Here is a 12,661-nt window from a genome sequence, read left to right on the forward strand (position 1 = left end):
TCAGGTGTCTCAGGACGTCACCGGTGTCTGCAACATAAGAGGGAAGTGTTTTTACAATGTCTCTTATATAAAAATCGACAAACTGGCTTAGAGGTTCTAAAAGAGACTCATTGCTGGAGACAATAGGTCTACCCGGTGGGTCGGTTAAAGACTTGTGAATCTTAGGAAGAAGATACAATACTGGAATAGTGGGGAAATCATTTTTCAAAAAATCAAACTGTTTCTCAGTAATCCATTTGTTGGCAAGAGCATGATCTAAAATGACATTTCTTTCATTTGCAATTCTTTCAGTGGGATTGCTGGACAACATCTGATAAAAGGTGGTGTTACTCAATTGCCTCATAGCTTCTTTAACATAATCAGTAGTGTTCATTACAACTATGGAACCCCCCTTATCAGCTTGCTTAATAATAATTTTAGGATTAGACTGCAGTTCTTGTAAGGCTTTCCTTTCAAGTATACTGACATTGTATTTCTTTGGACTCTGCTGGGATTTAACCAGTGCTTCTATATCTTTTTCAACAACTCTGCTAAAAGTAGCTAATGTGGGGTTAGGTGCCTCAGTGGGAACAAATTTGGATTTCTTTTTAAATTTATCAATAGCTCCCCCCAAAGCTGTCTGAGCAGAGTTGCGAAAGAAATGTTTCAAGTTGTTGTAATAAAAAGGGAGGTTATCACTAGTAGAAGTAAATAAAAACTCGTAACAAATCTGGAGAAAACTATTTAGAAATTTAACACAAAATGACTTACCGGTGAAAACAGCTCAATAGATTGAAGAATAAAAAGATCCAATTTAATTAAAAGCCAAGATCTTCTTCTTCTTCTTGTGTTAATTTATTATATGTTTCTAATGAGTGGCTCAAAACTGAAACGTGATTGTACAGAGAACCTTATGAAGATAGTTAAACATCTTGTTTAGGCTTTACATGTCATTTAACCAACATCATCAATATGAGTTATAGATCAATCAGAAATATTGTCTAGTAACAACACAGTCTGACAGCACAATGACCTGCAGCCTCAGTGCTGAAACTCTACAAAACAGCTTCAACATTAACTCAACATTATAAACTTGATTTATTGCACGACTGTTGTAAAAAGAAAAAAAAAGAAGTAGAAGAGGAAGAAGGCACCTGTGTGGGTGGATCAGCGGTGATATATCAGGACTTTACTGATTTACTAAACTGTGTGATGAGCTGGACACTGTAATTTTGCTCATTTTGAAAGACATAAATTTTATATAGAAGTAATTTGCAGCAGAAATTTGCACTGCAGCACAGCTTGAAGAGTTTAATGACAGAAGTAACTCATATTTTGACCTGAGTATTGATCATTGCAAAAGAAAACACAACATGGAAAGAAACTACAAGGATTCACATCGTATTGAAACGGAAACAATAATGATAAAGAATAATTACTGAATGACTGTGAAACAACTGATCGGAAATACATGAAATAATCAAAGTAGCCCAATAATTAAAGGATCAAAAAGATGCAGGTTTGCCTGTAAAGCTGAGTTTATGGTTAACACCTGTACACTGTCATGTTGTGTTGTCACCAGCAGGTGGAGCTATGAACACGTCAACTAGAGTTGAACATTTTACTTGATACACAACTTGGTTTCCAGTTGTTTTCAAGACAAAACCGGTCATGTTTACTCCTCAATTCAGCAACACATGACACAAATAAGAGGTTTGTGGTAGTTAAGGTGTGAACATTTTAACAGCCTGCACTGAACCATGTTTTTATTTTCTTTCACTGTAGCAGGAAACATGTTCAGTTTGTTTATCTGTAGCAGTTTTTACTTAACTTTTTCATTATATTTGAATATAACATGTAGAAAAACACAAGGCAGGAGATTCACAATGATGAAGCAAAAAACAGAGAAGATCCAACATGTCTGACAGTTTATTTCATTGTTAACATTGCAAATAAAAGAAAATCAGAGGGTAATATTAAAATAAGACTGTACCCCATCTGTTTCCAGAGTAGAAAACAACAGATCCCAAATTCATAAAAGTGAGTATTTGCTCATCATAAAAAAAAAAAACACAACATGAAGACAAAATACAAGGAGGACAAAGATTATGGATGAAACGGAAACAATAATGATAAAGAATAATTACTGAATGACATTTAATGGACATTTACTTTGCATTGTGAACATTGTAAATAAAAAAAATAAAAAAGTTGTACTATATCACACCATCTGTTTCCAGACTGTAAAACAACAGACCAGAAATTCATGAAATAATCGAAGTATTAATCAATGGATCAAAATACTAAAACTAAATTAACTTTAACCAGGATATTTGATCATAACAGAAATAATAATGATGATAGAGGATTGGGTAGAAAAAATATGTACAGGAAACTGTGATATGTAAGAAATTATATAACATAGTTGTTTAACTCTAAACAAAATGCAAGATACAAGTTTTTCTCCTGATGATGTGAAACAGTTTCAGCATTTTGTTTTCACATTTTCTCAGATATTAATCTTGATTTTAAAAAGTGACACAACCTACAAACTCAACCTGTTTTCTAAAAGCTGGTAAAGAAACACAAAGTTATGACTAAATGATGTAGAAACAAGTTTGGGTATAGTCTCCATGGAAACACCAAATGAAGATGAAAAAGAAAACACAAAGTCTTATTGAAAAATATTTGATGAAAGAAAAAAGTCAAACAACTTCAAGAACAGTGTTTCTTACAGGTAGTACAGTGATGTTGATCAGTCTAATGAGATATTAATCAAATGTGTTTTAAAGACTAAACGACAGAGTCATTAGAGTTTAATGAACCTCAAACCATCATGAGAGAAAAACTAACGTCCCTGAACATCACAGACTGATCTCAGAGGGACAGACTTTGATATCAGAGGTTTTAGCGTCACCAGACTTTCCAACATGAAAATATGGGAAGAGTTTCTCAGTGAAAGTGTCTCTGTGAGTGCAGATGTGAGTCATGTCTTCAGGGTCGTAGAAGGACACCTGCCCCCTGTCATAGTCCAGCTGGACTCTGATCCTCTGGAGACTCTTCTCCACTGTCACAGTCTTACCATCAACATCAAGGTATTTGCCATCATCATGCCATAAACACCAGACTCCATATTCAGGTGAAGCGTATCGTTCTCCCTTCCTGTCAACTGACTCTTTAACCAAACCCACATTCCAGTCAGGATGATCTCCCACCTCCACCTCCCAGCTGTGTTTCCCTGAGCTGAAGCCCTCAGAGCCCAGAACAACGGCATACTGAGTGTGTCTCTCTGGATTGTCAGGAAGCTGCTTTGTGCCTCCGCGTCTCGCACTGGTCAGATCATCAGACAGATGGAGGATGCGATGTGCAGTGTTTGGGTCCAGGATGACAGGAGTGAAGTGGACCTTCTCCTTGATCTTCTCCCAGACTCTGAAGGACAGGTTGCCCAGGTGTTTGGCCTCATCTATCAGAGCTCCTGAGAGCAGCTGTGGATCTGACAGTGAGCACTGGGCTCTGGCTCTGGTCTGAGTGGCTTTATAACTGCTGAGGAACGCCACCTTGTGTTTCTGCAGCTCTTCTTCAACAGCACAGATACTGTCTGACAGAGAGGAGATCTGCTCCTCAATCATCTTCATCTCTCTGCTCATAGTCTTCCCCTTCTGCTCCTCTTCCTCCCTCAGAGCTGCCAGTCTGGACTCCTCTTCCTCTCTCAGGAGCTGGTGGAGCTTGTTGAACTCTGCTCTGATCTTCCTCTCTGTGGACAACAGCTGCTTCTTGCAGTGTTTAATCATTTCATTGTGTGTTTTCTCCACTTGTTTGTATTTGTTCTTCTTGTCCTGCAGAGACTTTAAGTCAGATTCCAGCTGCTCCTTCAGGTCACTGACTGCTTCTTCTACAGGAACCACCTTGTGACTCTGGTGGAGAGAAAACTCACAGACAGGACAAAAAGCTCTTTCTTCATCTTTACAGAACAATTTAGTTTCGTCTCCATGTTTACTACAAACCACCATTGGTTTTTCATGTTGTTTTTCAGCCTCTGATCCAGATTTCTGTCTCCCAGCAAAGGAATCAGCCAGATCCTTCAAAGCAAAATTCACCCCTAGATCATCCTTTGAAGATTTCCTTTTACAAGTGGGACAGTTTTTGTTTTTAGCTTGTTTCCAGAATTTCTGCAGGCAGCTTGAACAGAAGCTGTGGTTGCAGCTCAGAGACACAGGATCTCCGAATGTCTCTGAACATATGTGGCAACTCAGGTAACTTTCCAACAGAGCAGCTTTCTCAGCCATTTCATTCACATCTACAGCAAAACTCACCGAGTTACTGAGTCCTTAACTTTCCTCTTACAGTCCTTAAACGTGTCTTTTCCCGTAGAGACCTCACCCTGTAATGGCGTCTGAGCTCTGACCGAGAATGTCAAATTTACTTTCGTTTTCATTCAACTGAGTTAATGATTATCACTCTGTACATTGTCATGTTGTGTTGTCACCAGCAGGTGGAGCTATGAGCACATCAACTGGAGTTGAACATTTTACTTGTTCCAGTTCCTGAGTCCTCAACTTTCCTCGTACAGTCCTTAAACGTGTGTTTTCCAGTAGAGATCTCACCCTGTAATGGCATCTGAACTCTGACCGACAAGGTCATAATTCACCTTAATGATAAACCACCATCACCTGTCATATCACCTTACCAAACTATCATGTTGTGTTGTCATCAGCAGGTGGAGGTTAATCTTTAATTCATGATTTGTGTATGAACCCACATCCTCAGCTCTGTTGCTCATCCCACAAATAGCCTACATGTTCCTTACAAATGTGGTACAGTTTAAAGGGGAAATAAACAGGCTTTCAGTCGATTTTAGATTTATTGTCAAGAAGCATTGATTCAACAAAGAAATAATTTCTGGAAACTAGAGTTGTGGAAGGCTACTCCAGTCTTGAGACGACATTTTCAAGCTCTTGGTCTTGTCTTGGTCTCGGTCAAGCTGGACTAAGATAATTAAAACTGCTTGTACCATTTGAAAAACTTGGTGGTGTCAACAGTGGGAGGAGACTTCAGCAGGTTCTGTGCTGTTTCAAACCTAACTTTGTTTCAAGATTTTATATAAAATGATCTTTTCTTTTAGGAATAATGTAGCCTAAATACCAAGCCATAAGATTATTATGAGTAGGCTACTGGCACTTAATAATGGTTTTGGTCTCCATTGGTTTGGTCTTGAGTCTAGGATTTGGTGGTCTTGACTACAACACTACACAAAACACACATTTTCATCCTGTTTGTGAGATGTTTATTATATTATAATCATAGAGATTATAATACATCCACAGCCCTCTGGGGGGCGTCACAGTCACAGCCTGATAGAATCAACTCTGGAAACACTCTCCGTTGTTTCGTCTCCTTCGCGGTGCATTGTGGGACTTTATGTAAAGCCAACATGGCAGCCGCCTGCGCCAGAGCACTGGGTAAGGTCGGCTGGTCTCTGCTGGGGTCTCCCGCCGCCCGCCGGCCGGGCTCCGTGTCCAACCTGCTGGGGGATGTGGGCGCACACGGGACCAGGAGAGGACTCGGTACCGGTCCCGGCGGCCCCGGGGCCCGGGCCCGGCTGCTGCTGCCCTCCCTGCGGCCAGGAGGCAGGGCGCTGGGCTGCGCCTTCCTGCTCGGCGGAGGTCTGGGGCTGTACCAGACCGTGAAGCTGTCCCTGCAGCAGCAGCAGCACCTGGCCCAGGAGGAGACCAGCAAGGTGAGTCCCCTCCAGCCGCCTCACGTCACCTCAGTCATCAGGACATATAACATCAGACAGCCGTGATCAAAGTCACAGCGTTAACAGTTACGAGGGTCCGTGAAGGCATCAGATAACAAAGTCTCCAATGTGAATGAATGGATCCAGTTTGCTCATCCAGCTGTTGTCCAGGTGTTTTATAGAGAAGAACAGACAGAGACACTGTCTTTCATATTAACAACCTAACCCATTAAACTTTCAACCTTAAAATGAAAGGTTATAGATTTAAAGGGATAGTTCAACATTTTGGCAAATTGGCCCATTGCCATAATCGCTATAGTCATAGCAGTGGGTTTGTTACCTTTAATTGTCGGTGCAAGCTATTTTTAGAACGGCGGAGCAGAGCCACGAGCTGTACGCTATGGAGGCTAATGGTATTTCTTGGTTTCCCTCATCAAACTCATCAAATACACAATCCAACAACTCTGGTGGACAAGTTGTGACCTGCACATTCACCACGCTATGAGATAATAACACAACGTTACCAGACAGAGTTGTTTTAGAGGGAAATTCATGCAAAACCGCTGATGCGCGTTGCCTTCAGGGACAGTTTTTCATCAAGCAGTCTCTGTATTTCCCTCTAAAACAACTCTGTCTGGTAACGTTGTGTTATTATCTCATAGCGTGGTGAATGTGCAGGTCACAACTTGTCCACCAGAGCGTTGTGGAGTTGTTGGATTGTGTATTTGATGAGTTTGATGAGGGAAACCAAGAAATCCCCATTAGCCTCCGTAGCGTAGCTCTGAGCAGCTCACGGCTCTGCTCCGCTGTTCTAAAAATAGCTTGCACCGACAATTAAAGGAAACAAACCTACTGCTGTGACTATAGGGATTATGGCAATGGGCCAATTTGCCAAAATGTTGAACTATCCGTTTTAAAAGTTTAAACCGACAAATAAGAAGAGTCAAGTCAACAGCTTTAACCAGCCTCTTCATTACACATTGATAAAAACTCCAAACACAACAGGAAGTGTTTCTAGGGACACAGTAAAGTGAGGGACCAGTCTGGGGACACATAAAGCTGTACTTCCTTCCAAACCCCCATTTTCTACACGATTCTTCATCCGTCTAATCTCATCTGCTCTTGTTTCTTTGCTCTGCACCTCGTCACTTCCTGGTCCTGGTCCTGGTCCTGGTCCTGGTCCTGGTCCTGGTGCCAGGCTCCGGGCGGCGGTCCGAAGATGACCCTGTACCAGTACAAGACGTGCCCGTTCTGCAGCAAGGTGCGCGCCTTCCTGGACTTCTACGGGCTGCCGTACGAGATCGTGGAGGTGAACCCGGTGATGAGGAAGGAGCTCAAGTGGTCGACGTACAGGAAGGTTCCCATCCTGATGGTGGACGAGGACGTGGTAAACTCAATATATATTTGGCCTTTTTAAAGGGATAGTTCAACATTTTGGCAAATTGGCCCATTGCCATAATCCCTATAGTCATAGCAGTAGGTTTGTTACCTTTAATTGTCGGTGCAAGCTATTTTTAGAACGGCGGAGCAGAGCCGTGAACTGCTCAGAGCTACGCTACGGAGGCTCATTATGGGATTTCTTGGTTTTCCTCATCAAACTCATCAAATACACAACCCAACAACTCCACAACGCTCTGGTGGACAAGTTGTGACCTGCACATTCACCACGCTATGAGATAATAACACAACGTTACCAGACAGAGTTGTTTTAGAGGGAAATGCAGAGACTGCTTGATGAAAAACTGTCCCTGAAGGCAACGCGCATCAGCGGTTTTGCATGAATTTCCCTCTAAAACAACTCTGTCTGGTAACGTTGTGTTATTATCTCATAGCGTGGTGAATGTGCAGGTCACAACTTGTGACTTGTGCTTGATGTGTTTTTGATTTTTCTCTCTCGTGTCGCAGCAACTGAACGACTCGTCCGTCATCATCAGCTCCCTCAGGACATTTTTAATCACCAAGTAAGTTAAAGCCTCCGTTACATGTTGTTTAATGAGATGTGAACGTTTCTCTGGAGATTATTATTATAATTAAACAGTCTTCATGCTATGTAATAGTGAAGGAAGAACAAGAAACTTGTTAGTTTAGTTGCATTATAACACATTATTATCCAGTGGTGTAATTAACAACTGCAGCTTTTACTTTTCTCAGTTTACTGACTTGATTAATTAAAAACATGATCATTAGTTGTGTAAAAGTGTTACTGACTGAACGTGTGGCTGTGTGTGTATCAGCGGGAAGAGTATGTCTGACATCCTTCGCTGCTACCCGGAGATGAAGTCGGTGAACGACAGCGGGAAGGAGGTGACGGAGTTCAACAACAAGTACTGGCTGATGCTGAGTGAGGACGAGACGGCGGCCATGTACCCAGAGAAGGGGATGCAGAAGTGAGTCAACAACGTCCAGGACACAACGGCAGTTCTTCAGAGAGTACTGAATCACTAGAGTCAGTTTATTAAAAAGATTTGTTCTTAAAGGGACAACGAGGAGTTTTGGAAAAGCGAAGTGTTTTCACACTACATTAATGAGCCTCCGCGCACCGTGAAATTCTTTGACTGGCGCAAGACAGACTCATGTTTTCATTCATCAAGAATTAAAGTCAGAGGTTCGAAGACGATCACATACCGTCGTAGTTCCGACCATAAACGGCGATTCGGTGGCGTTATTCTCATGACTCGCCACGAAACCGAAAGTAAAGAAACGCTGGTCGGCTCGACCAGCATTTCCACCACCACTAATAATAACAAAATAACGATAGAGACAAAACCATATATTTATTGAAAATGGGCCCATTAACAAGTGTGGGTAGCGGAGATTCATCCACATTAACGTGAGACTTTTTTATAACCAAATAGAAACTCCTCGTTGTCCCTTTAAAAAAGTGTATAAGCTGCACTGCAAAAAGCTGCAAAATACATATATAGGCCGCACTTGAATATAAGCTGCAGGTTTTCATGTTGTAACATGAGATATTTACACAGAAAGACAGTAGGGAACTGTGCAAGTCCGCTCGCCGGTTACGCTCCTCTCACCCATGTGCATTTGTTTACAACAAAGCCGGCGAAAAATCAATGGAGCGGTGGAAAACGTTACATAACATATACGATGTTACGGCGTGTGTTTGTGTCGTCCGAACCGTCATAAACAAAAGATTACGCGTTACGGAGCGTGTTTGTGTTGCAGTGCAGAGAGGAGAGCTGGGACAGCGGGGCGGGGAAAAAAGTAGTGGCTTATAGTCAGAAAAGTACGGTACTCTCAATACTACGTTCAGTAAACGACGCGTTCGTGTCAATTGCAATTGTATCATTGTGTCGCTTTTATTCAGTGAACGCACCACACAGTGAACACGAGCCCTCAGCCCTGAGTGACAGCAGTGGTGGCGGCGAGGGACGTTCTTTGGAGAATACTGAATCTCTAGAATCAGTTCATTAAAAGGTTTCGTTAAAGAAACCCCGAGGAGTTTGTATTTGGTTATAAAAAGTCTCACCTTAATGTGGATGAATCTATGGCTCCATTTTCGATAAATATATCATTTTGTCTTTATTGTTATTTTGTTATTATTATTAGTGCTGGAAATGCTGGACGAGCCGCCCAGTATTTCCTACTTTCAGTTTCCCGGACGCTGCCCGGCGGGTCATGAGAATAACGCCGCCGAATCACCGTTTATGGTCGGAACTACGACGGTATCTGATCGTCTTCCAACCTCCGACTTTCATTCTTGATCAATGAAAACATTCTTGGCAAATGTTTTCGCTTTTGTCCGTCTTGTGCCGGTCCAAGAATTTCACAGTGCATGCGGAGGCTCATGGGAAATGTAGTGTGAAAACACTTTCCGCTTTCCGAAACTCCTCGTTGTCACTTTTTAAAAATCCGTCCACTGAATCGTTCAGTGCTTGGTGGGACATGACAACACCACTTTCAGTACGTTCAGTGAACGTCGGGGCTGAGGGCTTTCGTTCACTGTGTGGTACGTGAGTGACAGTATGTTCAGTGAACGCATCACTGAACATGCACCGTTCCCTCACAATGAGAGTCCACGCCACCAGATTCATGAGTGATTCAGTGATTCACAGCTCCACTGTCGAGCTGCACGCTGCTGCTGAGCTCAGCTGGACGGGGAAAAGAACAAATCGGGTCAGGAAGAGATTCTGTTTAGTTCGTTCACTCAAAGAATTTGTTCTTTTGAACGAAACGTTTGCGAACGAGACAAAACTGCACCCGGTCAGGAATCCTTCAGAGGTTTTTCAGGACGTGTGTGAAATAAGGATGTCACGATTACAGATTTTCTTGGTACGATTATTGTCAGAGAAATAATCACGGTGTTACGATTATCACGATTATGCATTAATTAATTTCACAACACTATTGATGTGTAAAATCAAATACAGTGAAAATATACATTACTAATTATAAAATATTTAGGAAAATATGACCAATTATTAATCCGCCAGGGGAATTGTCATCAATACCAAATGTTTAAGTTAATTTTAATCTTTTTTTTTAAATTACAAATGACACTCCAGCATTTAAATTCCTACCAATTCAATGCTACGTAGGTAAATGGACCAGTGTCTATGCATTTACCTTTACTTTGGCGCCACATCTGCCAACACGGTTCATACATGATCTTTTTTTTTGAAAGTGACGGTATTTAGGAATCTTTACGATCAATTAATTGTGCCGTTTAATACCGCGATTAATTGTGAAAACGTGTGAAACCCTGAAACAAGTAACAGCAGCGTTTCTGGTTTATTTTTCCATCCAAGAAGCTGAGATCCTCTCCGCTGATGAACTTCCTGCTTTGTGCTGGTCTTCTTGTGTCTGCAGGGAGGAGATGAAGTGGCGCCAGTGGGCCGACGACTGGCTCGTCCACCTCATATCCCCCAACGTGTACCGGACCACCGGCGAGTCCCTGGCCTCCTTCGACTACATCGTGCGCGAGGGCAAGTTCGGCGCGTTCGAGGGTTTCTTCGCCAAATACGTCGGCGCGGCGGCCATGTTCCTCATCTCCAAGAGGCTGAAGAGTCGGTGAGTTAAAGAAATGTTCCTTTCTGATTGGACACGTTGATGGAGGACATATGTCCCTTTTTTTATATATATATATATAATTTTATTATCATTCGACAATACAGCATAAAGAATGTAGGAACAGATAAAATACAAAACGTGAGACATTCCTAGACATGATGAGGTAGAGACTAAATAATATTAAATTAATTGTTGATATAGGAATGATAAAAAAAAAATTAAATAGAAATAAAACTAGAAAAAAGGGAAGAAAATTATATAGCAATGTAAAGTGACAGACAACTTCACTTAATGTAATTTGAGTAAAACTGAAGAGCTGTTTTTTGTTAGTTTCAATATATTTCAGAGACTCGAGATAAAATTTCAGTTCAATTTCAGTTTCTTTGGACATTTTAACTTTATATATGTGAAATTTACCAAGTTATATGAAAAGATTGACAATGTTAATTTTAATACTTTGAGAGAAAAAGCTAAAAAATAATGATTTTCTCATCAAAGTGATACTTAACTGTAGTTTTGGTAAAAATACAATTTTCCAAATCTTTCCAACACAAACACAAAATGGACGTTTTATAAAATAAGTGGATGAAGTTCCTCCCTCTTCTCGCCCTCAGACACAACCTGCAGGACGACGTCCGGCAGGATCTGTACAAGGCCGTCAACGACTGGGTGGCCGCCATCGGCAAGAAGAGGAAGTTCATGGGCGGAGATCATCCCAACCTGGCCGACCTGGTGAGAACACAGCTCGGTTTCCATCGCACGTTTTCACAAAATATGAAAAGAGATATTTTTATTAAAATTTCGAAAAAGCACAATTACTATTCTACAGGTGTTTCCACTGAAAGGTGAAAGGTCGCGACTGTAACAGAAGGAACTATTGTTTGGTTTTTCACAGGGACATGTTATTATGTGACACCGCCTGAGTTATGGTTATCAGACTGAACCTCACACGCCTTAGTTTTATTAAAGGGATATTTCAACGTTTTGGCAAATTCATCTATTGCCATAATCCCTGTAGTCATAGCAGTAGATTCATTACCTTTAATTGTCGGTGTAAGCTGTTAAATTAAGTTTAAACTAAGTCAAGATGCGGACTATTGTGATGTGCTTATACTTTATTTATTATTATTTTCTACTGCTATATTCTTCCACTCCACTGCTTCTGTTTTTACTTTTATTAAGTTTTACTCAGTACATTTCAGATTTAAGAACATAAACATATAAAATATAATTAGTTAAATATCAAGTTAGTGGTTTCCAACATTGTTGACGTGTGATAAGTCTCATATTGACGCTTACTGAGACAAATGCCTGTTAGTTGTCGGCTGCTCCACACTGACTTCCCCTCTAAACTTCTCTAATTGTGGAAAATTTCACAATAAAATGAAAGATTAGAGACAAGAAACGTTTTTATACAAATTAAAAAGAAAAATTAAAATTATTTAATTAAATTTAATTAATTAAAACAAAAATTTGGTCTCTGAACTTACTTTTTGGGAACATTTGGGCTGAAAATGATGACATGTTCTTTTATTTTGAAAGAACAGAGCATTTCTTCGGTTTCTACAGATGTTTTCAGATCAGAACAGATGTTGTTGTCTTTTTTTTATATACAGTACATCCAGCTGTGTTTTATTCTACAACACAAACATTTTCTTCTCTCTGTGTGTGTGTGTGCAGGCGGTGTTCGGCGTCCTCAGGGTGATGGAGGGCCTGCAGGCGTTCGACGACATGATGGAGAACACCAAAGTCAAATTCTGGTACCGACGCATGGAGAGAGCGACGGCGAACCACGAGGGACGGTACTGAGCGCCGTGGAAACAAGCCGAGCACCGCCGGCCTCAAAAAACAGACTGAATGGTAGAAAAAAAGAAAAAGAAAAGAAAGAAAAGAAACCTCCAGGAAGTAGAGCGACCA

At 41.0% G+C, this 12,661-nt stretch overlaps 2 protein-coding genes across 2 annotated transcripts; one reads left to right on the forward strand and one right to left on the reverse strand.

Moving 5' to 3' along the window:
- Nucleotides 1–2,213: 2,213 nt before the first annotated feature.
- On the reverse strand, nt 2,214–4,373 carry LOC146980935 (nuclear factor 7, brain-like). Its single transcript, XM_085785838.1, has 2 exons — nt 2,821–4,373; nt 2,214–2,554 (listed from the first exon to the last, which is right to left on the reverse strand). The coding sequence occupies exon 1, from the start codon at nt 4,263–4,265 to the stop codon at nt 2,844–2,846; it is 1,422 nt and encodes a 473-aa protein (XP_085641964.1). The 5' UTR covers nt 4,266–4,373; the 3' UTR covers nt 2,214–2,554; nt 2,821–2,843.
- A 998-nt stretch (nt 4,374–5,371) lies between these two features.
- Nucleotides 5,372–12,626, forward strand: ptges2 (prostaglandin E synthase 2). Its single transcript, XM_085785855.1, has 7 exons — nt 5,372–5,716; nt 6,915–7,103; nt 7,622–7,677; nt 7,951–8,103; nt 10,544–10,744; nt 11,359–11,476; nt 12,425–12,626. The coding sequence occupies exons 1-7, from the start codon at nt 5,411–5,413 to the stop codon at nt 12,551–12,553; spliced, it is 1,152 nt and encodes a 383-aa protein (XP_085641981.1). The 5' UTR covers nt 5,372–5,410; the 3' UTR covers nt 12,554–12,626.
- Nucleotides 12,627–12,661: the final 35 nt, after the last annotated feature.

Source organism: Trachurus japonicus, chromosome 9 (genome assembly GCF_045865225.1).
Source record: "Trachurus japonicus isolate A0001 chromosome 9, Traja_1.0".
In the NCBI taxonomy this organism is placed as follows: domain Eukaryota; kingdom Metazoa; phylum Chordata; class Actinopteri; order Carangiformes; family Carangidae; genus Trachurus; species Trachurus japonicus.

What these genes read in the sequence shown, in the direction of transcription:
- LOC146980935 (XM_085785838.1), bottom strand. Translation starts at nt 4,265, where the DNA reads ATGGCTGAGAAAGCTGCTCTGTTGGAAAGTTACCTGAGTTGCCACATA.
- ptges2 (XM_085785855.1), top strand. Translation starts at nt 5,411, where the DNA reads ATGGCAGCCGCCTGCGCCAGAGCACTGGGTAAGGTCGGCTGGTCTCTG. An exon ending in AGGACATTTTTAATCACCAA is followed by an intron (nt 7,678 to 7,950) that starts GTAAGTTAAAGC and finishes TGTGTGTATCAG; the next exon opens with CGGGAAGAGTATGTCTGACA. An exon ending in TCCAAGAGGCTGAAGAGTCG is followed by an intron (nt 10,745 to 11,358) that starts GTGAGTTAAAGA and finishes TCTCGCCCTCAG; the next exon opens with ACACAACCTGCAGGACGACG.